At 45.1% G+C, this 24,887-nt stretch overlaps 1 protein-coding gene across 1 annotated transcript in view; it reads left to right on the forward strand.

The window, feature by feature from the left end:
- HGD (homogentisate 1,2-dioxygenase) overlaps positions 1-24,887 on the forward strand; it is a 78,224-nt gene that overhangs the window by 16,581 nt on the left and 36,756 nt on the right. The window contains exons 2-4 of the mRNA XM_073617509.1: positions 16,044-16,115; positions 19,129-19,217; positions 20,557-20,662. Of these exons, the coding sequence (XP_073473610.1) occupies positions 16,044-16,115; positions 19,129-19,217; positions 20,557-20,662 (267 nt within the window). The remainder of the gene's footprint in view (positions 1-16,043; positions 16,116-19,128; positions 19,218-20,556; positions 20,663-24,887) is intronic.

The raw sequence follows: 24,887 nt of genomic DNA on the forward strand, positions 1-24,887 counted from the left end.
GTTCTGCTTATCTGAGGCCTCTTCTGCTGATTCTACCCGCTTCAGTAAATGACCCATGTCAGTTCTGACGTTGTGAATTTCTGTTTTAATTACCACTTCCAGTTTGGCGAACATTTCTAGGAGCTCTATCTTAGTTAGTGGTGATTCCATACTGGGGTCTTCCATCATATTTGGGGTTCCACTTTCTCCCCTAATTGATCCCCCGTTCGCCCCTTGGCTCTTCGCTTTTTCTTTCTTCTTTTCTTTCCCACTTTGCTGGTTGTTATCGTGAGCGGGATTTTTTGGGCTTCCCTGATTTGTCTCCTTCAGGTACTTCTGAATAGAGCTAGTATTCAAGCTCTCTCTAGGCTGCTTCCCCTCCGCTCCCCTTTGAGGGCGCCCTCGCATGTTTGTTATCTTCTATCTCTGCTCTACCCCCCTCCACCCGCCCCCACCAACCCCACCCGCCACACCACCCACTATTAAATTCCTTATATCTATACTCCTCACTGTAACTCTTCAGCAGGAAGGAGGGGGGGGGAAGGGGGAGGGGGGGCCGAAACAGGGAGACAGGGAGACAGGAGGCGAAACCGTCCCACAGTCCCCCCCTTTTTTTTTTTTTAGACAGCAACAGAGGTCACAATATATGCAGTCTCTCCTGGATTGATGCCTTGCAGCTGTATGGTTCCACCATTACATGTTTGCAGGATTCTTTCCTGATCCACTATTTACGCAATATAGTTAATGTTACATTTACTTGCCTGAGTTCACCGGAGATCCCTCATTAGCTTACCGACTCAGCCACGGACTAGACCTTGTGTCCCTGGAAATTGTGGATGTTTTTGCGATTGTTGAATGTCTTATAATCCTACCATGCACAGCGCATGGGGTCCTTCCTTCATCCAGCTTACCAAGGATTATTGGTGTGTCGATGTGGGGGGGAGGTATTGGGATGCGAGGCCGTCCGGAATCCCCAAAAGAAGCCGGTACGTTCCCACATCAATGCAAAGAGGGCCGGGAGGGGAGCGTGGAGGCGAGAACACCACGGGGGTCCAGGCGGTCCGAGGCGTACCGACCAACGCCGCCGCCACTGCTCTGCATGCGGCGCGATGTCAGCTCCACCTCGCAGGCAGCCTCGATCGTCGGAGCCGCTCAGCCGCCCGCTTCCTCGGCTCCGTCATCAGGCCCCTCCCCCACTACGTGCGCATCACATCACGCACCTGGCCCCTCCTGGCTGAGATAACTTTTTTTTTTTTATTTTAAGCATCATTAAAATCACTGCTCCCAAAAAAACAGCCGTTTTTAAAAGTTTTTTTTGCATTGATACATGTCCCCTGGGGCAGGACCCGGATCCCCAAACCCTTTTTAGGACAATACCATACAAATTAGCCTTTAAAATGAGCACTTTTTATTTCAAACTTTCGAATCCCATAGACGTCAATGGGGTTCTAACGTTCGTGCAAATTTTCGGTCCGTTCGCAGGTTCTGGTGCGAACCGAACTGGGGGGTGTTCGGCTCATCCCTACTAAGGACATGGATTACTGAAACCATGTCCTGTGGTCTGATGAGACCAAGATAAACCTATTTGGTTCAGATGGTGTCAAGCGTGTGTCGCGGCAACCAGGTGAGGAGTACAAAGACAAGTGTGTTATGTCTACAGTCAAGCATGGTGGTGGGAGTGTCGTGGTCTGGGGCTGCATGAGTGCTGCCGGCACTGGGGAGCTACAGTTCATTGAGGGAACCATAAATGCCAACATGTACTGTGACATACTGAAGCAGAGCATGAACCTCTCCCTGCGGAGACTGGGCCGCAGGGCAGTATTCGACATAACGACCCAAAACACACCTTCAAGACGACCACTGCATTGCTAAAGAAGCTGAGGGTAAAGGTGATGGACTGGCCAAGCGTGTCTCCAGACCTAAACCCTATTGAGCATCTGTGGGGCATCCTCAAATGGAAGGTGGAGGAGCGCAAGGTCTCCAACATCCACCAGCTCCGTGATGTCCTCATGGAGGAGGGGAAGAGGACTCCAGTGGCAACCTGTAAAGCTCTGGTGACCTCCATGCCCAAGAGGGTTAAGGCAGTGCTGGAAAATAATGGTGGCCACACAAAATCTTGACACTTTGGGCCCAATTTGGACATTTTCATTTAGGGGTGTACTCACTTTTTTTGCCAGTGGTTTAGACATTAATGACTGTGGGTTGAGTTATTTTGAGGGGACAGCAAATTTACACTTATACAAGCTGTACACTCACTATTTTACATTGTGGCAAAGTGTCAGTGTTGGCTCGTGTCTTCTGGGGTTAATCCTGCATTCTCTCGCTCTGTGCGATTAAGCACAATGTTAATTACTGGATTCTCAGCCACCTGTAGGAGACGTCCTGCCATTTATAAATAAATGATTGTTTCAAAGCATCTTACTGCCAGGTGCTGTGATTACCAGCGCTGGCTGTGCCGCACCCCGATGGCGCGCTGCCTGGAAAGGTCACCCTCCACGGATATTGGTTCCTTGGTGGGGGGGTACAGGGTGAGCCCACCAGGATAGAGGGGGAGGGGGCTGCTAAATATTTTACAGCTCTGCATGTGAGTGAGATTAGCAAATGTCACCAAAGCCACAGACAAAGGCGCCAAAAGCCTGGAGCTTTGGGGGTTTGCTTAAAGAACAAAGTCGAGAAACACATACAAACAGTCTTCAGTTCACTTCTTCTAAAAGTAATTTCTTAGCTTTTCTGCTGTGTCAATACTGCTGCCAGACTCATCCACCCTACCAACTGTCCGTCACCCCTCTCTGACAATCCCTCCACCGGCTCCCCTCCATCTCTGCCCCTAGCTACATTACCACCCCTCTATCAATCGCCCTATTGGCTTCCCTTCACCTCTGCTCCAAGTTACATCCCCAACCGCTCAGTGTCCACCACCCCACTCTGCTAAGTGCCAATCCCTCCCCTGGCTTCCCTTCACCTCTGCCACTAGCAACGTCACCAACCACTCAGTGTCCACACCCAGGGCCGATCCTGTGCCACAATGCCAGGCCCAGGGATGCTGAGCTTGAGCTTTGGTGCCCCCCTCCCCACCTCAGCTTGCGGCGCTTGGGTGTGGTGCACCCTGTGTACCCGCCCAGGATCGGCCCTGTCCACACCCCACCCTGCACTCTGCCAATTCCTCCATTGATTTCCCTTCACCTCTGCTGTAAGCTTCATCACCAAATGTTCAGTGTCCACCTCTCTTTGCCTATCTCTTCATTGACTCCTCTACACCACAATATATCATCAACCTCTCAGTATCCATCACCTTTCTTTGACAATCCCCACCACTTTCTACCCTTCATCTCTGCTCCAAGCTACATCACCAACCTCTATACCCACCACCTATACCTCTGCCCTGAACTACAACACCAAACATTAAGTGTCCATCACCCCTCTCTGCCAATCCCTCCACCGCGGCTTCCCTCCATCTCTGTCCCAAGCTACATCACCAACCACTCAGTGTCCACCACTCCTCTCTGCCAATCCCTCCACTGACTTCCCTTCACCTCTGCCACTAGCTACATCACCAACCACCACTCAGTGTCCACCACCCCTCTCTGCCAATCCCTCCTCCGGCTCCCCTCCATCTCTGTCCCAAGCTATGTCACCAACCACTCAGTTTCCACCACTCCTCTCTGCCAATCCCCCCATTGACTCCCCTTCACCTCTGCTCCACCCGACAACACTAAACATTCAGTGTCCGTCCCCCTATCTGCCAATTCCTCCACTGACTTCCCTTCACCTCTGCCACTAGCTACATCACCAACCACCACTCAGTGTCCACCACCCCTCTCTGCCAATTCCTCTGCTGATTTCCCTTCACCTTTACTTGGAGCTACTGTATATCACCAACCACTCAGTGTCCACACCCCACCCCGCACTCTGCCAATTCCTCCATTGACTTCCTTTCACCTCTGCTGTGAGCTACATCACCAAATGCTCAATGTCCTCCACCTCTCTCTGCCAATCCTTTCATTGACTCCTCTACACCTTTGCCCCACACTACATCACCAACCTTTCAGTATCCATCACCCTTCTCTGCCAATCCCCACCACTTACTTCAGTTTTTTCTCTGAGCTACATCACCAACCACTCAGTGTCTACCACCCCCTCTGCCAATCCCTCCATTGGCTTCCTTTTACCTCATCCCCCGAGATACATCATCAACCTCTATACCCACCGCCTTCACCTCTGTTCTGAGCTACATCACCAACCTCTATCATAGCTCCCAACTGTCCCTGATTTCGAGGGACTGTCCCTGATGTCCCTCTGTCCCTCTTTTCTCCTCATTTGTCCCTCATTTTGGTCTAAACCATATAGTTGTATATAAAATGCACTATTTGTCTTTCAAAAATTGTTTCCCAGTGCTAAACCTTTCATCCAATTTCTAAATGGCTGCATTTGTACATTTCAAAAGCAAATATAAAGGAATAGAAGGTAATAAAGCACTTGTGGGTTTAGTCAAACCTTTTTTTTCCATATAATTCTCTTTTAAGGGGGTGTGACAGGGGGTGTGTTCTATGCCTACATACTTTTGCTAATAGGTGTCCCTCCTCCCCATCTCAAAAAGTTGGGAGGTATGACCTCTCTACCCACCACCTTCACCTCTGTTCTGAGCTAAATCACCAACCGCTCAGTGTCTACCACCCCCTTTGCCACTCCCTCCATTGGCTTCCCTTCACCTCTGCTCCGAGCTACATCACCAAACTCTATACCCACCACCTTCACCTCTGCCCTGAGCTACAACACCAAACATTAAAGAGGAAGTAAACCCTGATGGGTTTTACTTCCTCTTTTTTCCCCTGCAAAGTAAAAGCATAATGGACTAGTATGCATCACATACTAGCCCATTATGTTGCACTTACCTGCAAACAAAGCTTGCGATGTCCACAATGTCCCCGCTGGGGGCCACATCTATTTTCACCCCTCTTCCTTTCGGAGCCGTGGACTCCGGCTCTGTGACCGTCCGGAGTCGCGTGACGTCGCATGTGCGCGGGAGCCACCGGTCATGGCACAAGCTCCTTAGAAATGGCACGATCCTGCACTTTCTTCACTGCGCATGCGGCGATGACGTTGGTGCAAGCGTATATGGTATATATCCCCTAAAACATGCAGGTTTAGGAGATATTTTCAGTACCTACAGGTAAGCCTATAATAAGGTAAAAGTGGTATAACTAGGTTTACAACCACTTTAATGGCTCATTTACACTCGCTTCAACTTCAACACACATTAAAGCGCCTACCGCTTCAACATGCTTTTTTTATGTGTTTTTGATGCTTCTGCAATGCTTCAGTGATGCTTTGGTAGTGCATTTTTGAAGCTTTATTGAAGCTTGTGTTGACATCTCATACCTGCAATACCTCCAAAACAGAGCAAAGCTAAAGCTGGATTAAAGCCTCTCAAAAGCTGCAGGTGCTTCAATCGAGCTTTGCCATGGACTTCTATGGAGGCTTTAAAGACGCTTTGAAGCTCCACTAAAGCGACATGGGGTATCATTTTTGAAGCATCGGTAAAGCAAAGCAAAAGCAAGGTGTAAACAGGACTGTGAGCTAATAATTTTATTTAGTTACAGGAGATTTGACTGGCCTTCAGAGAGCTTTAAAAAAGCGTGTCTGAAGTCTTGTTTTGAAGCAAGTGTAAATGAGCCCTAAGTGTCCATCACCCCTCTCTGCCAACTGCTCCACTGACTTCTCTTCACCTCTACCCCAAGCTAAATCTCCTATCTGATCAATGTTTATAATAAATGTTACTTTGTATCTCTCTATCTCCTGTCTGATCAATGTTTATAAACAATGTTACTTTTTACCTCTTGAACTCTTGTCTGATCAATGTTTATAAACAATGTTACTTTGTATCTCTCCATCTCCTATCTGATCAATGTTTATGAATAATATTACTGTGTATCTCTCCATCTCCTGCCTGATCAATGTTTATAACAAATGTTACTCTGTGTCTCAGTATCTCCGATCTGATCAATGTTTATAAACAATGTTACTTTGTATCTCTCTATCTCCTGTCTGATCAATGTTTATAAACAATGTTACTTTGTATCTCTCTATCTCTGATCTGATCAATGTTTATAAACAATGTTACTCTGTATCTCTTTATCTCCTGTCTGAATAATGTTAATTTGTAGCTCTCTATGACCTCTTTCACACTGAGGTGCTTTTCTGGCGTTTTAGCACTAATAATAGCGCCTGTAAAGCGCCTCCCAAGCCACTCCAGCGTGAAAGCCCGAGTGCTTTCACACTGAGGCAGTGCGCTTGCAGGACAGGAAAAACAGTCCTGCAAGCCGCATCTTTGGGGCAGTGTGGGAGCGATGTATACAGTGCTTCCAAACCGCCCTGCCCATTGAAATGAATGGGCAGCGCTGCCGAAGTGCCTGCAAAGCGATTTGGCAGTGCCACAACACGGGCGCTATTTACGCCTTCGGCCACTAGCGGGGGTTAAAAGTGCCCCGCTAGTGGCCCAAAAAGCACCACTATAACAGTGGTAAAGCGCTGCTAAAACTAGCGGTGCTTTACCGCTAACGCCCCAGTGTGAAAGGGGTCTACCTTGGTATGAACAATATTTATAAATACTGTGTCAAAGTGTTTTTTTTTCATAACAGCAGCTTCTACAGCTGTTGTATTTAGGCTAGGTTCCCACTACTGCGATGTCCGAGATCGGTTGTGATTCGCACCGCACTGCAGTGCAAATCACATCCGATCTCTGTGCGATGCGACTTCAGCCATACAGATAGTATGGCTGAATTCGCATTGCACTCGGACCAAACTCGTACAGGACCCTTTTTTTGGTCCGCAGCAGAATCGGATCGCATGGGTGTTTACACCCATGCGATCCGATTCCTGTCCAAATTTGCAGATCGCACTGCGATATGCGAACTGATTTGGGGGTGTTGTTAACTTTTAACACTCCCAGCAGTTCGCATAGGGCAGTGTGAACTGCCGCCGGTTGACATGCGATGCGGGAACCCGCAGTAGAGTCGCAGCATTCTCGCATCGCAGCAGTGGGAACCTAGCCTTACACAGAAACTCCCAGCTGTCATTTTGACAGTCGGGTATTGCTGGCAAGTGCAAGGGGGAGAGGCAGGGGAGAAGAATGGCAGGACATACAACAAACGTCCTGTGTAGTTCCATGAAGTTTGTTTGGACACCGAACTAGTTACTAATCCCTACACTGGGTCCCAGAGTTTTTGTAGAGCTTTGAGAAGGACAAAGCGTTCATTACTAGGTCTGCATATTACCTTATAGTCAAACACCATTATTAGTCTTAGCTGTCCATAGGCCTGTTTATATCTAAGCTGACTGATGCTCAGGAACATCTCTCTCTCCCTTATATATACTGTATATAAACTAACTGATCAGGTCTCTCTCTCTCTCTCCTTTTATATATGTGATCTGACTGATGATCGGGACTCTCTCTCCTTTATATATGTGATCTGACTGATGATCGGGGGTCTCTCTCTCCTTTATATATGTGATCTGACTAATGATCGGGGGTCTCTCTCTCCTTTATATATGTGATCTGACTGATGATCGGGGGTCTCTCTCTCCTTTATATATGTGATCTGACTGATGATCGGGGGTCTCTCTCTCCTTTATATATGTGATCTGACTGATGATCGGGGGTCTCTCTCTCCTTTATATATGTGATCTGACTAATGATCGGGGGTCTCTCTCTCCTTTATATATGTGATCTGACTGATGATCGGGGGTCTCTCTCTCCTTTATATATGTGATCTGACTAATGATCGGGGGTCTCTCTCTCCTTTATATATGTGATCTGACTGATGATCGGGACTCTCTCTCCTTTATATATGTGATCTGACTGATGATCGGGGGTCTCTCTCTCCTTTATATATGTGATCTGACTAATGATCGGGGGTCTCTCTCTCCTTTATATATGTGATCTGACTGATGATCGGGGGTCTCTCTCTCCTTTATATATGTGATCTGACTAATGATCGGGGGTCTCTCTCTCCTTTATATATGTGATCTGACTGATGATCAGGGATCTCTCTCTCTCCTTTATATATGTGATCTGACTGATGATCAGGACTCTCTCTCCTTTATATATGTGATCTGACTGATGATCAGGTCTCTCTCTCTCTCTCCTTTATATATGTGATCTGACTGATGATCAGGACTCTCTCTCTCCTTTATATATGTGATCTGACTGATGATCAGGACTCTCTCCTTTATATATGTGATCTGACTGATCAGGACTCTCTCTCCTTTATATATGTAATCTGACTAATGATCGGGGCTCTCTCTCCTTTATATATGTGATCTGACTGATGATCAGGACTCTCTCTCCTTTATATATGTGATCTGACTGATGATCAGGGATCTCTCTCCTTTATATATGTGATCTGACTGATGATCGGGACTCTCTCTCCTTTATATATGTGATCTGACTGATGATCAGGGATCTCTCTCCTTTATATATGTGATCTGACTGATGATCGGGACTCTCTCACTCCTTTATATATGTGATCTGACTGATGATCAGGACTCTCTCTCCTTTATATATGTGATCTGACTGATGATCGGGACTCTCTCTCCTTTATATATGTGATCTGACTGATGATCAGGACTCTCTCTCTCCTTTATATATGTGATCTGACTGATGATCAGGACTCTCTCTCCTTTATATATGTGATCTGACTGATGATCAGGACTCTCTCTCTCCTTTATATATGTGATCTGACTGATGATCAGGACTCTCTCTCCTTTATATATATGTGATCTGACTGATGATCAGGACTCTCTCTCTCCTTTTATATATGTGATCTGACTGATGATCGGGACTCTCTCTCCTTTATATATGTGATCTGACTGATGATCAGGGGTCTCTCTCTCCTTTATATATGTGATCTGACTGATGATCGGGGGTCTCTCTCTCCTTTATATATGTGATCTGACTAATGATCGGGGGTCTCTCTCTCCTTTATATATGTGATCTGACTAATGATCAGGGATCTCTCTCTCTCCTTTATATATGTGATCTGACTGATGATCAGGACTCTCTCTCCTTTATATATGTGATCTGACTGATGATCGGGACTCTCTCTCTCCTTTATATATGTGATCTGACTGATGATCAGGACTCTCTCTCCTTTATATATGTGATCTGACTGATGATCGGGGGTCTCTCTCCTTTATATATGTGATCTGACTGATGATCGGGGCTCTCTCTCCTTTATATATGTGATCTGACTGATGATCGGGACTCTCTCTCCTTTATATATGTGATCTGACTGATGATCGGGACTCTCTCTCCTTTATATATGTGATCTGACTGATGATCGGGGCTCTCTCTCTCCTTTATATATGTGATCTGACTGATGATCAGGACTCTCTCTCCTTTATATATGTGATCTGACTGATGATCGGGGCTCTCTCTCCTTTATATATGTGATCTGACTGATGATCGGGACTCTCTCTCCTTTATATATGTGATCTGACTGATGATCGGGACTCTCTCTCCTTTATATATGTGATCTGACTGATGATCGGGGCTCTCTCTCTCCTTTATATATGTGATCTGACTGATCAGGACTCTCTCTCCTTTATATATGTGATCTGACTGATGATCGGGGCTCTCTCTCCTTTATATATGTGATCTGACTGATGATCGGGGATCTCTCTCTCCTTTATATATGTGATCTGACTGATGATCAGGACTCTCTCTTTCCTTTATATATGTGATCTGACTTATGATCGGGGATCTCTCTCCTTTATATATGTGATCTGACTGATGATCAGGACTCTCTCACTCCTTTATATATGTGATCTGACTCATGATCAGGACTCTCTCTCCTTTATATATGTGATCTGACTGATGATCAGGACTCTCTCTCCTTTATATATGTGATCTGACTGATGATCGGGACTCTCTCTCTCCTTTATATATGTGATCTGACTGATGATTAGGACTCCCTCTCCTTTATATATGTGATCTGACTGATGATCGGGACTCTCTCTCTCCTTTATATATATGATCTGACTGATGATCGGGACTCTCTCTCCTTTATATATGTGATCTGACCGATGATCAGGGATCTCTCTCTCCTTTATATATGTGATCTGACTGATGATTGGGACTCTCTCTCTCCTTTATATATGTGATCTGACTGATGATCGGGACTCTCTCTCTCCTTTATATATGTGATCTGACTGATGATCGGGACTCTCTCTCCTTTATATATGTGATCTGACTGATGATCGGGACTCTCTCTCCTTTATATATGTGATCTGACTGATGATCGGGACTCTCTCTCCTTTATATATGTGATCTGACTGATGATCAGGGATCTCTCTCCTTTATATATGTGATCTGACTGATGATCGGGACTCTCTCTCTCCTTTATATATGTGATCTGACTGATGATTGGGACTCTCTCTCTCCTTTATATATGTGATCTGACTGATGACTGGGACTCTCTCTCTCCTTTATATATGTGATCTGACTGATGATTGGGACTCTCTCTCTCTTTGCTGTGGAAATCAGCTGCTGGGTGAAAAGGCTGAGTTCTGACAAAACACTAGACAAGAACAGTGGCCGCCTGTTCCTTTTGGGGAACCCATTAGGGGCCATGCTTTTAGTCAAGTAATGACCTTGGTTTATCTAGTACCTTGGATGAGCAGATATTTTGCTTTTGCTAAGGACTTGCTGTACAAAGTTCTCTTGTATTGAACTGTTTTTTGTTTGCTGCCAGGACAAACCTGCTTGGACTGCTCCTGGGTGTCCCTGTCTCATGTATGATTTATTGCTGCAACTGCCAGCCAGCTGATCCCATCCCCCCTTTACAGAAAGAAAAAAAAATATATCAATCAAGTACTGTGATTGATTGCTGGGGTCTCCTGTACATCATTGATCTTTGCACCGTATTAAGGAAATATATATTTTTTTTATTGCTGTGCATCAGTAATGATAATTATTAATGGCCCCCCGCCCCCCCTTTGGATGCCGCAGTTTCTGAAATGCATCCCAGATGCAGCCGGAATCTGACACATTGTGACTCAGCATCTTTATCTGGCAGGCAAAGAGCGATGGTGCGTCTGCAGCCCGATACAGGACCGATCGATACGACTCCATCCGCCCCCTAGAAATTCCACCCAATTCCAGCAGCCGGAGGACCAGTACTATCTATCACCTTCACTGACAGTTCTCATTATTGATGGAGAAAATAAGTCTTACAATCTGTTGGAGTCATTAAAATGAATCTACGCATTCTGATATACCCAATATACCCAATGTACTCTGCAGCCAGCTTTGTCACCAGTTATATTTGATCTGCAGGTATCGAAGATTTGCCCTTGAAAATATCCAACTATTTTATAAGATCCCTCTTTTTCTGCATGTCATTATTAACACCTTTGTTAGTAAATCCCTATCAAAAAAATGACTTTTAAAGTGGAGCTGCCATTAAAACTGGCACTTCATATGAAGCAATACGCACATGCCAACCTCTTCCGAATTTAATAAAAAGTGCCACTCCCTGCTGCCAATCACATGGGGAATGATCCCCCAACTGCATTGTGTGTGCTTCATGTCATTAAAGACTGCAGAGGGTAGTCCGGTAAAAGAAAAATACAATAAGAATAATATACACACAGATGTATCCCCGAACGCAACTGTGGAATATAAGACTATCCAATTTTTAATTGGAATGCTTAATCCTACTAAGTGTTGAAGTAAAAAGGAAAAAAAAAAAAAAAATATATATATATATATATATATATATATATATATTAAAAAAAATAAAAAAAAAAAAAAATATATATATATATATATATATATATATATATATATATATATATACCTGTGTGTGTGTGTGTGTGTATATATATATTTTCCCTTTTTTCCCTTTTTTTTCCTTCTATATATATATATATATATATATATATATATATATATATATAAAAGGAATACTATATATTTATATATATATATATATATATATACACTACCGTTCAAAAGTTTGGGGTCACCCAAACAATTTTGTGTTTTCCATGAAAAGTCACACTTATTCACCACCATACGTTGTGAAATGAATAGAAAATAGAGTCAAGACATTGACAAGGTTAGAAATAATGATTTGTATTTGAAATAACATTGTTTTTACATCAAACTTTGCTTTCATCAAAGAATCCTCCTTTTGCAGCAATTACAGCATTGCACACCTTTGGCATCCGTCCACAACACTTTTTTCCAGTCTTCCTCTGTCCAATGTCTGTGTTCTTTTGCCCATCTTAATCTTTTTCTTTTATTGGCCAGTCTCAGATATGGCTTTTTCTTTGCCACTCTGGCCCTGAAGCCCAAAATCCCGCAGCCGCCTCTTCACTGTAGATGTTGACACTGGTGTTTTGCGGGTACTATTTAATGAAGATGCCAGTTGGGGACCTGTGAGGCGTCTGTTTCTCAAACTAGAGACTCTAATGTGCTTATCTTCTTGCTTAGTTGTGCAACGCGGCCTCCCACTTCTTTTTCTACTCTGGTTAGAGCCTGTTTGTGCTGTCCTCTGAAGGGAGTAGTACACACCGTTGTAGGAAATCTTCAATTTCTTTGCAATTTCTCGCATGGAATAGCCTTCATTTCTAAGAACAAGAATAGACTGTCGAGTTTCAGATGAAAGTTTTCATTTTCTGGCCATTTTGAGCGTTTAATTGACCCCACAAATGTGATGCTCCAGAAACTCAATCTGCTCACAGGAAGGTCAGTTTTGTAGCTTCTGGAAGGAGCTAGACTGTTTTTAGATGTGTGAACATGATTGCACAAGGGTTTGCTAATCATCAATTAGCCTTCTGAGCCAATGAGCAAACACATTGTACCATTAGAACACTGGAGTGATAGTTGCTGGAAATGGGCCTCTATGCACCTATGTAGATATTGCACCAAAAACTAGACATTTGCAGTTAGAATAGTCATTTACCACATTAGCAATGTATAGAGTATATTTGTTTAAAGTTAGGACTAGTTTAAAGTTAGCTTCATTTAAAAGTACAGTGCTTTTCCTTCAAAAATAAGGACATTTCATTGTGACCCCAAACTTTTGAACGGTAGTGTATATATATATAGACTAGAACCTCAAAGGTTTGGGATTTTAAAGGCAATATAAACAAGTAAATTTTAATATAAAATATTTTTTATTGATACAAAAATTCCTAAAAACAATGATCTTATGGATCAGACCAAGATAATTGAAATTCATACATAGAAATACATATAGTTACACATGATGGTGACAAAAAGTGGCAGAATTCAACTACAGTTCGACGAAAAGATGATAAATATCATAGCTCTAGGTGATACGTAGTTGCAGAGTCCGACGCATTTCGAAAAAGTACATAAAAATTCTTCATTAGGGACAGAAAGCCACTTTCTGAAAATACAGAATTAGTATAAATAATTATAATAGAAATAATGGTCTCTGCTGTCTCTGGGACCTGTGTGTCTCCCAGCAGACAGTGGGGGGGGGGGGGGGGGGAGTGGCGTAGACCCCCCGCGGGAGTCTATGCTCGAAAGTGGGTGCAAATACCTGTATTATACAAATATCTGCACCCCCCTCTCCCCTGAAAGGTGCCAAATGTGACACCGGAGGGGGGGAGGGTTCCGAAAAGCGGAAGTTCCATTTTTGTGTGGAACTCCGCTTTAATAAAACAAAATTGAAACAAGACTACAGAGGGTGTTTTCTTTTGAAATGAAAAAAAGTGCCTTTTTCTTGCTACCAGTCATGCTGAGATCGATCCTCCAAGTGCATTGTGGGTAGAGTTGCCACCTCGTCCCTTTAAACCCGAACACATATTAATTACACAGGTTCTGTGGCTGATTAGGGTGGTAATTTAAACCCACTTGTTGCCTTATCTGCATTAAATTAGCCTCAGAACCTGTGTAATTCATATGTGTTCGGGGTTTAAAGGGATGAGGTGGCAACCCTAATTGTGGGAACCTCACATCATTCGAGACTGCAGTGTGGAATTTCAACAAAAGTGCCTCTTTCTTACTACCAATCATTTATCATTGTTCTTCCAAGTGCACTGTGGGTGCTGTATGTCATTAGAGACTGCAAGGTCTATTTTTTCAATCTGACAGACCCTGCCTGATAGACTTGAAGTGGGTTAAATTAGATGTTAACCCTAACTGGAAGACATTTCATTTGCTCTGTGCTCTTCAAAAATCTTCAATTTATCCCTAGAAATTTCTATTTCGCCATTTTTGTTTTTCGTTTTCCCATCTCAGTGTTGCTGACAGTGGCGGCTGGTGCTCGATAATTCGGGTGGGGGGGTTGGTTTGCAGGAGAAGGACATAAACATGGGGAACACCCCCCGCTGCGAGGAATGGAAGGCCTCCTTACTTTAGGAGGCAGATGCCGTGCCCAGACTCCTGTCTTCCTTCCTCCTCCCTCCCCTGTCTGAGCTGGGGAGTGCTGGATGGCTGAGCTGGATGAGTCAAAGTGGCGGCTGGTGGGTCTGTTGGTCTTTCCATGCGTCTCCTCCGGCCGTGCGTCTCCTCCCTCCTCCTCCTCCCCCTTGGCCAATAAGATCGCTTCTCCTTCTCACGACCCATTTCAGGATTGTCTGGGAGGAGAATCAGTGTGAGAATAGCGAATATTCATTCGCTACGCTCACACAACTGTGTGGGCTGACTCGAAGCGCAGTGCTCTGCACCCCGAGCCCACCCTTTTTTGAAGCCTATTAGAGCCTCTGGCTCTAATCACGTGCTTCAAAAAAACACCCCCCCCCACTGGAATCCATGGTCCGGCACCCCGGTATGTGGATCAGGGGGCCAGATGTAAAGATAGGGGGGCGGCGCCCATGCGCCCCTAATGGACGGGTTGCCACTGGCTGCTGATCTCCCACAGCCTCTGTCAACCACTTTCTGTCTACATGCACTTGTCTCCTAAAAGAGATGTATGGGTTTTTTGTTTTTTTTACACTTCCTACTTACCTAGGCACCTCTAACACTGAGAACCGAGCGATCAAGCACTGCTTATCACTCAGTTCTCACAGCTCCGTGAGCAGAGAGCTGCTGACTGTCAGTCAGCAGCTCTTTGCTCTGCCCCCTCCTCGCTCACTAGAGCGCTGGGCTGTGGAGGGGGCAGGAGCGGCCGGCTCAGCCTCTCAACAGCTTGCTGAGAGGCTGAGCCGGTCCAGGCATGTGGGAGGATCCCAACTTCATTGTCGCAATCTTGCCCGAGCCTGGACCGGCTCTGTGACGTCACCCGATAGCGGGATGCAGCCCGCTATGTGCTGAAAGCAGGTCACAGGAGAAGTACAGCCAAACAAGGTTTGGCTGTACTTCTCCTTTAAATGTACTTGTCTCAGTCCAGAGCACTAAGTGTCATTTCTGTCTGCTGCCTCTTTTCTCTGCTATCAGCATGAGTCCCTTCTGACAAGTTTTCCTGACACCAGGAGATAAAAGGTGACATCAGAGGGAGCTCCAGCTCATTGACAGCCTCAGCTCTGCTCCTGTGTGCTGTGTGAAGGGGGGGGGGGGTTAGTCCCTTCCCTCCAATCAGCTCTCAGAGCTCTGCAGAGTGTACCTTCAGCTCTCTGCCCCCTTTATTTCTGACAGCTCAGAAAAGTTTTTTTTTTTATTCTGCACTTTCAATGGATGTAGAGAAGAGAAGACTGAAGATAAACAGATACAACTTTTGTAGATTTGTTTTTAAATCTGTGTATCACCTAAGGCCAGTCACTTCACTGGGTATATGTAACGGTTTACATTTACTTTACTTATTGTCTAACCCTGCCTTTCTCAACCAGGGTTCCTTGTCCTTCAGATAAATCCCCCCCACCCACCTGAGTGCAGCTAACCCAGTAACATACTTGCCTTTTATGCTCTATCCACATTTGTTTGTTGTGCAGCCTGGCCTGCGCTGGTCAAATTATTGGCATGTGCTAACCACTTGGATCTACACAGTATTACAAGATGGTAAACATTTCATTATATGAAAACGAATGTAACAATATGACATACAATGTATCAGTTTGTATATTTACACCTCTGTGTCTCTCTCTATTGTCAGTATATGTCTGGATTCGGCAATGAGTTTGCCTCGGAGGATCATCGCTGCCCAGGTGCCTTACCTGAGGGACAGGTGAGTCCACACTACATTATAGAAGAATTATAGAAGATGCTCAGAGGATCCATGAAATAAAGTTTAGCTGGGTGACTTCATGGATATATTTTACTCGGCAGATTCTTTAATGGGAAAAAATGAACCCCCCCAAAGTGTGTGTGAATTGCCCCCAGTCACCAACCAGAGTCCGGTTTTCTGCACTGTTTTTATGAATATTATTTTGATTATAATTTAATATTATACAGTAATATAGCGCTGACATATTCAACAGCGCTGAATATAGAACACTAAGCCAGTCACATCCGTCTCTGTACCAGAGGAGCTTCTCCACCAGGTGGTGCTGTTTTGCAAGGTGCTGTTGGCTCACTCTGCTGGGATCTCAGTTGAGAGAAGTAGCAATCCTGGGGCCGGTCCTGCTGGCTTTTCCCAGGAAAGCATGAACCATGTTGGGGAAGTAAAAGTTGGAGGCTCCCCAGAGGCACTGAGGCATACTCCCATGTGCTCAAGCTGCAATGGATCCTGGGCCTGTCCCTTTGCAAGAGGAATCCTTACCTGTCTTCCAGGATAGAGTGGTGAACAGACTTTGCGGCATTTCTAAGGAGGAACAGAAACTTGCTGTAACGAAAGAAGATCTCTGGAAAAAGAAATCCCTGCACAGTAAGCCTGGAAACAGTAAGAGGGAAGTCTCCAAGTTAAAGTCTCTGGTTCAGAGAAAAGTGTGAGAATGAGGAGAGATTGCAACAGATAACGGAAAGTGCCTGTGCCAGTACCAGCCAGAGGGTGGATACCAGAGCAACGGTAACAGTATGGATGGGGGGTATGGAAGTGGCTTCACATGGTGGCCCCAGTACTACTCCTGTCTCGGGATCTGTCATGTCTGAGTCAGTATCTGCCCCCCTCCCTCCCCAGCAGCCTGGGTCATCTCAGGAGGAGGTTGAGGAAAATGGCGGATTGCTGCAGGCCATTACAGAAATGGAGTCTCCTTTGAGCGGCACTGACTCATCAGATGAGGCTCATGATAAAGGAGTGCTTGCTGAAAATTTCTCTCAATGTGTGGAGGACTTTCCTGAGATTGAACCTGCCAACAGATCCTTGCAACCAGCAGGGAATGCAGGAGGAGCTGGCTGTGAGGAGTCCCACGTGGACACTAACAGTGCAGAGCAGGAATGTTGCATGAACATTGAAACTGCAGAGCAGGAGAGCCGTATGAGCGCTGAAACAGCTGGGGTTTTTTCTAAACAGAAGACTTTACTTGATGACGGGACTGCTGGTATCTGTGTTACTTCCGGGACTATGGTGAGTGGGACTGTTGTTCTGGAGGGGAGGAGGGAAGATCAAGTGGTGGGTAATTTAGCAAACCAGTTTTCAGAGGTTCCTATGCAGCCAGTTAATATTCCTATGCAGCCAGTTAATGTGTCACCTGTCCCAGTTAGGAATTATGCTAAGGCTGTGTTGGGACAAAGTCATGCTGCTGCTAGTAGAAGGGAGCCAGTTTTGTGACTTTCACGTAACGCACCTTCTTCCATTAAATGCAGGAATGTGGCACAGCTCAGGTGGGAAGGAGGAGGTATTCCACCTATCAGGAGGGTGGTTGTGGATAGGATCCTAGCCATGGGATTTAAGACAGAGGATATTTATGCGCTTATCAGTCCGGCTGGTTCCTATGAATATGATTTATCATTTGTGCGTCCAGAATAGCTGGATCTGTTTGAGTATGTATATAGGGGCCAGCCGGACTGGAAGGGGCTTGTCCCTAAGGTAATCTCACGACAGCCCTTGATTAAGAATGTGACTATGCTGACAAGGAATGAGTCTATACCCACCCGAGGATTTATGGGTCTGGTTGAGGAGGTTTGGTGAAACGTTGTGTCCCTAAAAAAAATTGTGGATGATAGAGGAATCTGGACGGGTGGGTGGTCAGTGTCAATGAAGTTGAGAGTGTGTGGGAATGTAGTCCAGCATTTGCCCTCCTCTGCCTTTATTGGTAGAGATAGGATTACTGTCTTCTACCCTGGTCAACCTAAGCTGTGCCATAAATGTGGAGTCAAGGGACATTTCTCCTCTAAAGGTCCAGAACAGAAGTGCTCTTTGTGCCAGGAACTGGCGCATCTGGCTAGAGACTGTAACATCATTAAATGTAACTTATGTGATAAGGTTGGTCACCCTTATAGTCGGTGCCCTGAGGCTTTGCACAATAAACCAGAGCTAGTGGAGGAATTCTTCCGTCCGGATAGAGAAGAGTCTGGGTTGGCAGAGGTTGTACCAGGGAATCCTACTGTCTCTGTCCCGTCAGAATCTGTGTCTGTGAGGCTGTCTGTGGTGTTGGTGTCCCCCCCAGTCTGTGGTTCCCCAGTGTCAGAAAGTGTGGTTGTCAAGTCTGTGTCTGCACCTATTGTTTCTCCTAGTGTAGTGAAGGCAGTGGAGGGTGCTGGACCAGAATGTATGGAGGTGCCAACCCCTCCTCCTCGGCGTGGCAGAAGTGCAGCTGAAAGTCAGCAGACACCGAAGGGTGGAGTGAGTGATGGATTGGATAATGGTGGAGGGGGAGGTGGGAAGGGAATAAGGGTGGGTGGTGCAGAATGCAAGGTGAATAATGTGGGGGGACCGGTTAATGGGGGGGTTTTGGAATCGCATCCTGATGGCGATTAGATCTCCAAATGTTTCTTAGCCTGGATTGTGTTTAAGTTGAGGTTTGGGGTTTGTAGTCTCTTTTTTGTTATTAAAATATGTTTCTTTCCATGTTATCTTGTCAGGAAACGTTTTTCTTTACTTGCTGATGTAAGCACGCTTGTTTTTGTTTAGTTGTTCATTTTTGTGTAAATATGTCTTTATTAATGAGCTGTATGTATGTATGATTTTTTTAATAAAATAAAGTTTACACTCTAATGTCCCAGTGCAACACACATTCTATAGCGTGGATAATGTTGGATCAGGCATGATTATGAAGGTGTCACGTTTTCCGTTAGATATCTATATGTGTAAAGTCTCTCATCCGGTCAGAGGGTCACTATTTCTATTGTCTGTGTTACAGAATAATCCCCAGGTTTGTCCGTACGGTCTGTACGCTGAACAGCTCTCCGGCTCGGCCTTCACCTGTCCCAGGAGCTCCAATAAGAGAAGGTATCCTCAGGTGTCCTGTTTTCATTCCGTAATCTGTGCCCTGAGATGCCAGCTCTGTTATCTAATCCTCTGGTGCCCAATATGTCACACAAGGGCCACATGTGGCCCTTTAATACTTACTGTGTGGCCCTTTTTAGACCCCAGTGATGAGAGTGGGAACATTGATTTACAAAGGAGCTGTAATAACGGAGATCTCTAACAATCTCATATAACATACCCCCTGCCTCTAGCTGTAGCATGTTGGAAGGTCACCTAATGGTGGCCCTGGACTGTTGCAGCACAGGATAATGCTGAATTCTATTTAATCACATACTGTAAGTATTTCATGACACCTAAAATGGTATTGACTCATTATTTTTTTTTAAATCTGTGTATACATATTTCAGGTCTGTTAGAAAGTATTCTGAAACTATTCTGGAACTAAACACATCAACCTTGGGCAATCTGTTTGTTTCCTTAAAGTGGAACTCCCACCAAAATTTTCCTTCCATCTTTGGATAGGGGATCTAATCCTCCCTCACACTTTTTAGGTTTTATTTTTTGCTGACTGGCTTCCTGACACAAAATCCAAGGAGTTACAGGAATTCTTGGTTTACTATTTGTTAAAACACCCTTAGCACAAAACCACTTCTCGTTGCACTGCTTTATTAAAGGGACAATCCTCGCAAAAATGATATGTCAGTCAGTTGTAGGGGAAGTGTTCTGGGCCGGCTGTTTCCTGACTTCTTTTGAATGTTGGTAACTCCAACAGGGGGCCCTCCATGCCATAATTGTATGTTCCAACTCCTCCTGTTACATCTTTCATAACATAGATTATATAAGAAAATTCAGCAGAAATGGTGGGAACCCCTCACAATGGGCACAGGCCAATTAACTGGTGTACAGACCAAGGAACTCTGCACAGGGATGGTGGGAACTCCTCATAATGGGCACAGCAGGTGTACAGACCTGGGAACTCAGCACAGGGATGGTGGGAACCCCTCATAATGGGCACAGCAGGTGTACAGACCTGGGAACTCAGCACAGGGATGGTGGTAACCCTTCATAATGGGCACAGCAGGTGTACAGACCCGGGAACTCAGCACAGGGATGGAGGGAACCCCTCATAATGGGCACAGCAGGTGTACAGACCCAAGAACTCAACACAGGGATGGTGGGACCCCCTCATAATGGCACAGAAAGTGTGCAGGCCTGAGAATTCTCTGATTCACTGATCCAGTTGAGGTCCAATGTCTGGATTGTTAACCTCCATTAGGAGACCAGTATTTCCTGAAGAACTTTCTTTTCTAATACGATCTCTCTGACTTGATAATGATGTCTTGTCTTTCAATGTTGGCAGCTGGCTGTACCGTATTTTACCTTCTGTCCGCCACAAACCATTTCAACCGTATAAGCAGAGCAACCTGACTCACAACTGGGATGAAGTGGAACCAGATCCCAATCAGGTATGTTGAAGGGCAGGTTGATGGGGTGGTCGCCACGTCCTACATGTTTTCCCTACATGTTGAGCGCCAAGTAAGGGTCACATGAGAGGCCTTACTGGCACAGCCGATTGATCTCTTTAGCTGTTACTGTACATCACTACAGTTACTTGTATATTTAGGAAGGACGTGCAGAGCCAATACCCTCTCCACCTGTCCAGCATATCACCACTCCACTACCTTATTCCCAGTAAAGGTATAGGGTCCCACCGTGCACCTAGCACTGTCTCTCGCTGTGCACTTCACTTAATTCTTCCTCTGACGTACCTGTGCACAGGATGAGGGTCATGACTCTGCTGATCTGCTCCCATTGATATGGGAGACAAATCGCAGCCAAAGGAGTGCTGAAAACATCTCCCTCGCTTGAAGAGGCTATCTCACCTGCAACATGTATACGCTTACAACAAGCTGTTAGAGAAACCTTTGTTACCCTTGGTAACTACTGTATCTTTACACTGTATGAACTCTTTTAATGTCTGTCTTCATACCCCAATGTGTTCAGTGACCCAAGTGGTAAGCCATGGGGTTGATTTAGTAAAGGCAAATAGGCTGTGCACTCTGCAACTGCAGTTGCTCCAAGGCTTAGTAAATGAGCAGAAGCTCAGCTGACTTCCATCATCCAATCATATGCAAGCAAAAATGCTGTTTTTTTTATTTTATTTTCCTTGATTAAGCTCTAGAGCAACAGTCCAACATAAAGTGCCAACATTTCATAACATCCCTAGTCCCTAACTATAGGCCTGTGGCTGCCCCAGCATACCTTTTTAAGAAAAAGTACACCAATTCCTATTGGCCACAGATACTGTATATCTCATCTCTAGCCACTCAGGCTCTTTCCTAGGGCAACATGGCCAAAGGAGAGGGCCGCCTAGATGTCAACATATGGAGTCGATGGTCAGTATCACAATCTGGTGTGTGATTGAATATTTAAGACTGTCTGTCAGTTCCAACCCCCCCCCCATGTACATCCTCTTTTTTAAACTCCGAATTCTTACACCAGATATACACTATGTGGCCAGAATTATGTGGATTCCCAGAAGAACAAAGGATGTTGTAGTTGCAAAGTGTGTGTGTGTGTGTGTGTGTGTGTGTGTGTGTGTGTGTGTGTGGGGGGGGTAACTCTATATTGATAGTCAGGGTTTTATTGGTGTGATGTCTTCAAAGTTCATATAGAGTAGGTATGATGGTCAGGTGGGATGTCGTACAAACTCATATAGGTGTAATGGTCAGGAGGGATGTCCTATAAACTCATATAGGTGTGATGGTCAGGAGGGATGCCCTACAAACTCATATAGGTGTGATGGTCAGGAGGGATGCCCTACAAACTCATATAGGTGTGATGGTCAGGAGGGATGCCCTACAAACTCATATAGGTGTGATGGTCAGGAGGGATGTCCTACAAACTCATATAGGTCTAATGGTCAGGAGGGATGTCCTACAAACTCATATAGGTGTGATGGTCAGGAGGGATGTCCTACAAACTCATGTAGGTCTAATGGTCAGGAGGGATGTCCTACAAACTCATATAGGCGTGATGGTCAGGAGTCCTACAAACTCACATAGGTGTGATGGTCAGGTGGGGTGTCCTACAAACTCATATAGGTGTGGTGGTCAGGAGGGATGTCCTACAAACTCACATAGGTGTGATGGTCAGGTGGGATGTCCTAAAAACTCATATAGGCGTGATGGTCAGGATAGATGTCCTACAAACTCATATAGGTGTGATGGTCAGGAGGGATGTCTTATGCCGCGTACACACGGTCGGACTTTTCGTCTACAAAAGTCCGACAGCCTGTCCGACAGACTTCCGACGTACCTTCGGCGGACTTGCGGCAGACTTTCTTACGAACGGACTTACACACACACGACCACACAAAAGTACAACAGCCTAGTACGCGGTGACGTACACCAAGTCCGACGAGACTATAAAACGGAAGTTCAATAGCCCGTACGACACCCTTTGGGCTCCTTCTGCTAATCTCGTGTTTATCTCGTGTTAGTAGAAGTTTGGTGAGAGACGATTCGCGCTTGTGAGACTCGTATTTTTCAGTTCGTTTTAACTGTTGTTCAGTCTGTGCTTGTGAGGTTTGTATCTGCTTTTCAGTGCGTTTGGTCAGTTGGCATTGAGAAATCTTTGTTTTATTGGCCGCTCGTTCCTGATTTTCAGGTCGTTCTTCACAGGCCTTGCTGTTCTTCAGTGCGTTCTGTTTAGTGCGTTCTGACCAGCCGACCGTTTTGAAGCCATGTTACCTGTACGTACTCGTCGTAGAGCTCGTGCATTGTATGTGCTTGGTGCTGTAGTTTATTCTTCAGCCCAAGACCAGTCCATGAACAGGGCGAGGAGGAGTTCATGGACCAAGAATTGGTTGCTTCAGCGTGACCAGTTCTGTCACATGCCTTTGCTCCGTGAGATCCGTGAGAATAATCCTGAGGATTTCAGGAACTTTCTCCGGATGACGGACCCCGTTTTTGACCGTTTGTTGGCTTTGCTGACCCCCTATATCAGCAGGCAGGATACCTGCATGAGGCAAGCCATCACTCCGGAGCAGAGGCTGGTCGCTACCTTGCGGTATTTGGCCACAGGGAGAAGCCTGCAGGACCTTAAGTTCTCGACAGGCATCTCCCCCCAGGCTCTGGGGATCATTATCCCAGAGACCTGTTCTGCCATCATACAGGTCCTGCAGAAGGACTATATTAAGGTAAGATATTTTTCTTTTATTAGCATCACATGTTCTTTTATGTAATCTTTGATAATATAATGTATTTCTTGCTTCAAACACTACTTACCATCATTGCAATATAGTGTGAATGTCCCCTTTTTATCCTCACACATGCTGGATTTTTTTCCTGTTATTTTTTGTCATGCATGTATATTTTCCTTCAATAACCTTCCCAGCATGAAGTGATGGGAACATATCCACCTAGTCTACTCATTTGGAATGTATTTTGTTTGAGTGTATTTAGTGTGCTGCTAATGAGCAATTATCTAGATTTCACAAACCCCCCCCCCCCCCCACCTAAACTCACTCCAAATAGTGTGCTGCTAATGAGCAATTATCTAGATTTCACAACCCCACCCCCCCCCCCCCCACCTAAACTCACTCCAAATAGTTTGCTGCTAATGAGCAATTATCTAGATTTCACAACCCCACCCCCCCCCCACCTAAACTCACTCCAAATAGTTTGCTGCTAATGAGCAATTATCTAGATTTCACAACCCCCCCACCCCCACCCTCGTTAAAATTTGCTGGAATGTTCTGTGGTGTTGATTTGTCTAAAGCAAATATATGTTGCACTTTGCAAAATGCATGTGCACTCTACAAGTGCATTTGTTCCAGTGCTTTAGTAAATGAGCAGAAGCTCTGCTGATTTCCATCATCAAATCATATGCAAGCCTCAAAGTGTTTTCATTAATTGCCCTTGCATGTGATTGTGTACTCCTTGCAACATGAATGCCTTTTTACATTACCTCATTTACTGTAAGCTGGTTAGCAACTGCACCTGCAGAGTGCGACAACTGCAGTCTTGTAGCCTTTTTAGTCCCTAAATTCCTGCGTGTCCTAAAAGTAATTTTTTTTAGGGATTTCACAACCCCCTAAAATGTAATCAATGTTCCATCAGAGGGGGTGAGCAATCTGATAAGTGTGCCTTTCCATATTAGTTATTCCAGAACAATTAAATTATTGAATGTTATACTGATGCTGGGGAATAATGTTTTTAATTGTCTAATTTTCTTGCAATGTTAGCTTCCAAATTAATTGATTTTGGTTTTCTTGTTTGATTTCCCAGTTTCCTTCAACGCCACAGGAATGGCAGACTGTGGCATCCCATTTTGCCAGCCGTTGGGACTTTCCCAATTGTGGAGGGGCTATAGATGGGAAACATGTCCACATTGTGCCACCACCCCATTCGGGGTCATATTATTTTAATTATAAGGGGTTCCACAGTATTGTTTTAATGGCGGTGGTGTCGGCACACTATGATTTTTTATATGTGGACGTGGGGAAGAATGGCCGGATGTCGGATGGAGGAGTATTTGCCCAGACGGAGTTCTGCCAGCGTCTCCAGAGTGGTGGCCTGGGATTGCCACCTGATGAGGATAACGTGGAAGGACTCCCCTTTGTCTTCATTGCCGATGAAGCCTTCGCTCTCAGCAAGCACCTCATGAGGCCATTCCCCCAAAGAACAC

The sequence above is a fragment of the Aquarana catesbeiana genome, linkage group LG02 (genome assembly GCF_042186555.1).
Source record: "Aquarana catesbeiana isolate 2022-GZ linkage group LG02, ASM4218655v1, whole genome shotgun sequence".
Lineage (NCBI taxonomy): Eukaryota > Metazoa > Chordata > Amphibia > Anura > Ranidae > Aquarana > Aquarana catesbeiana.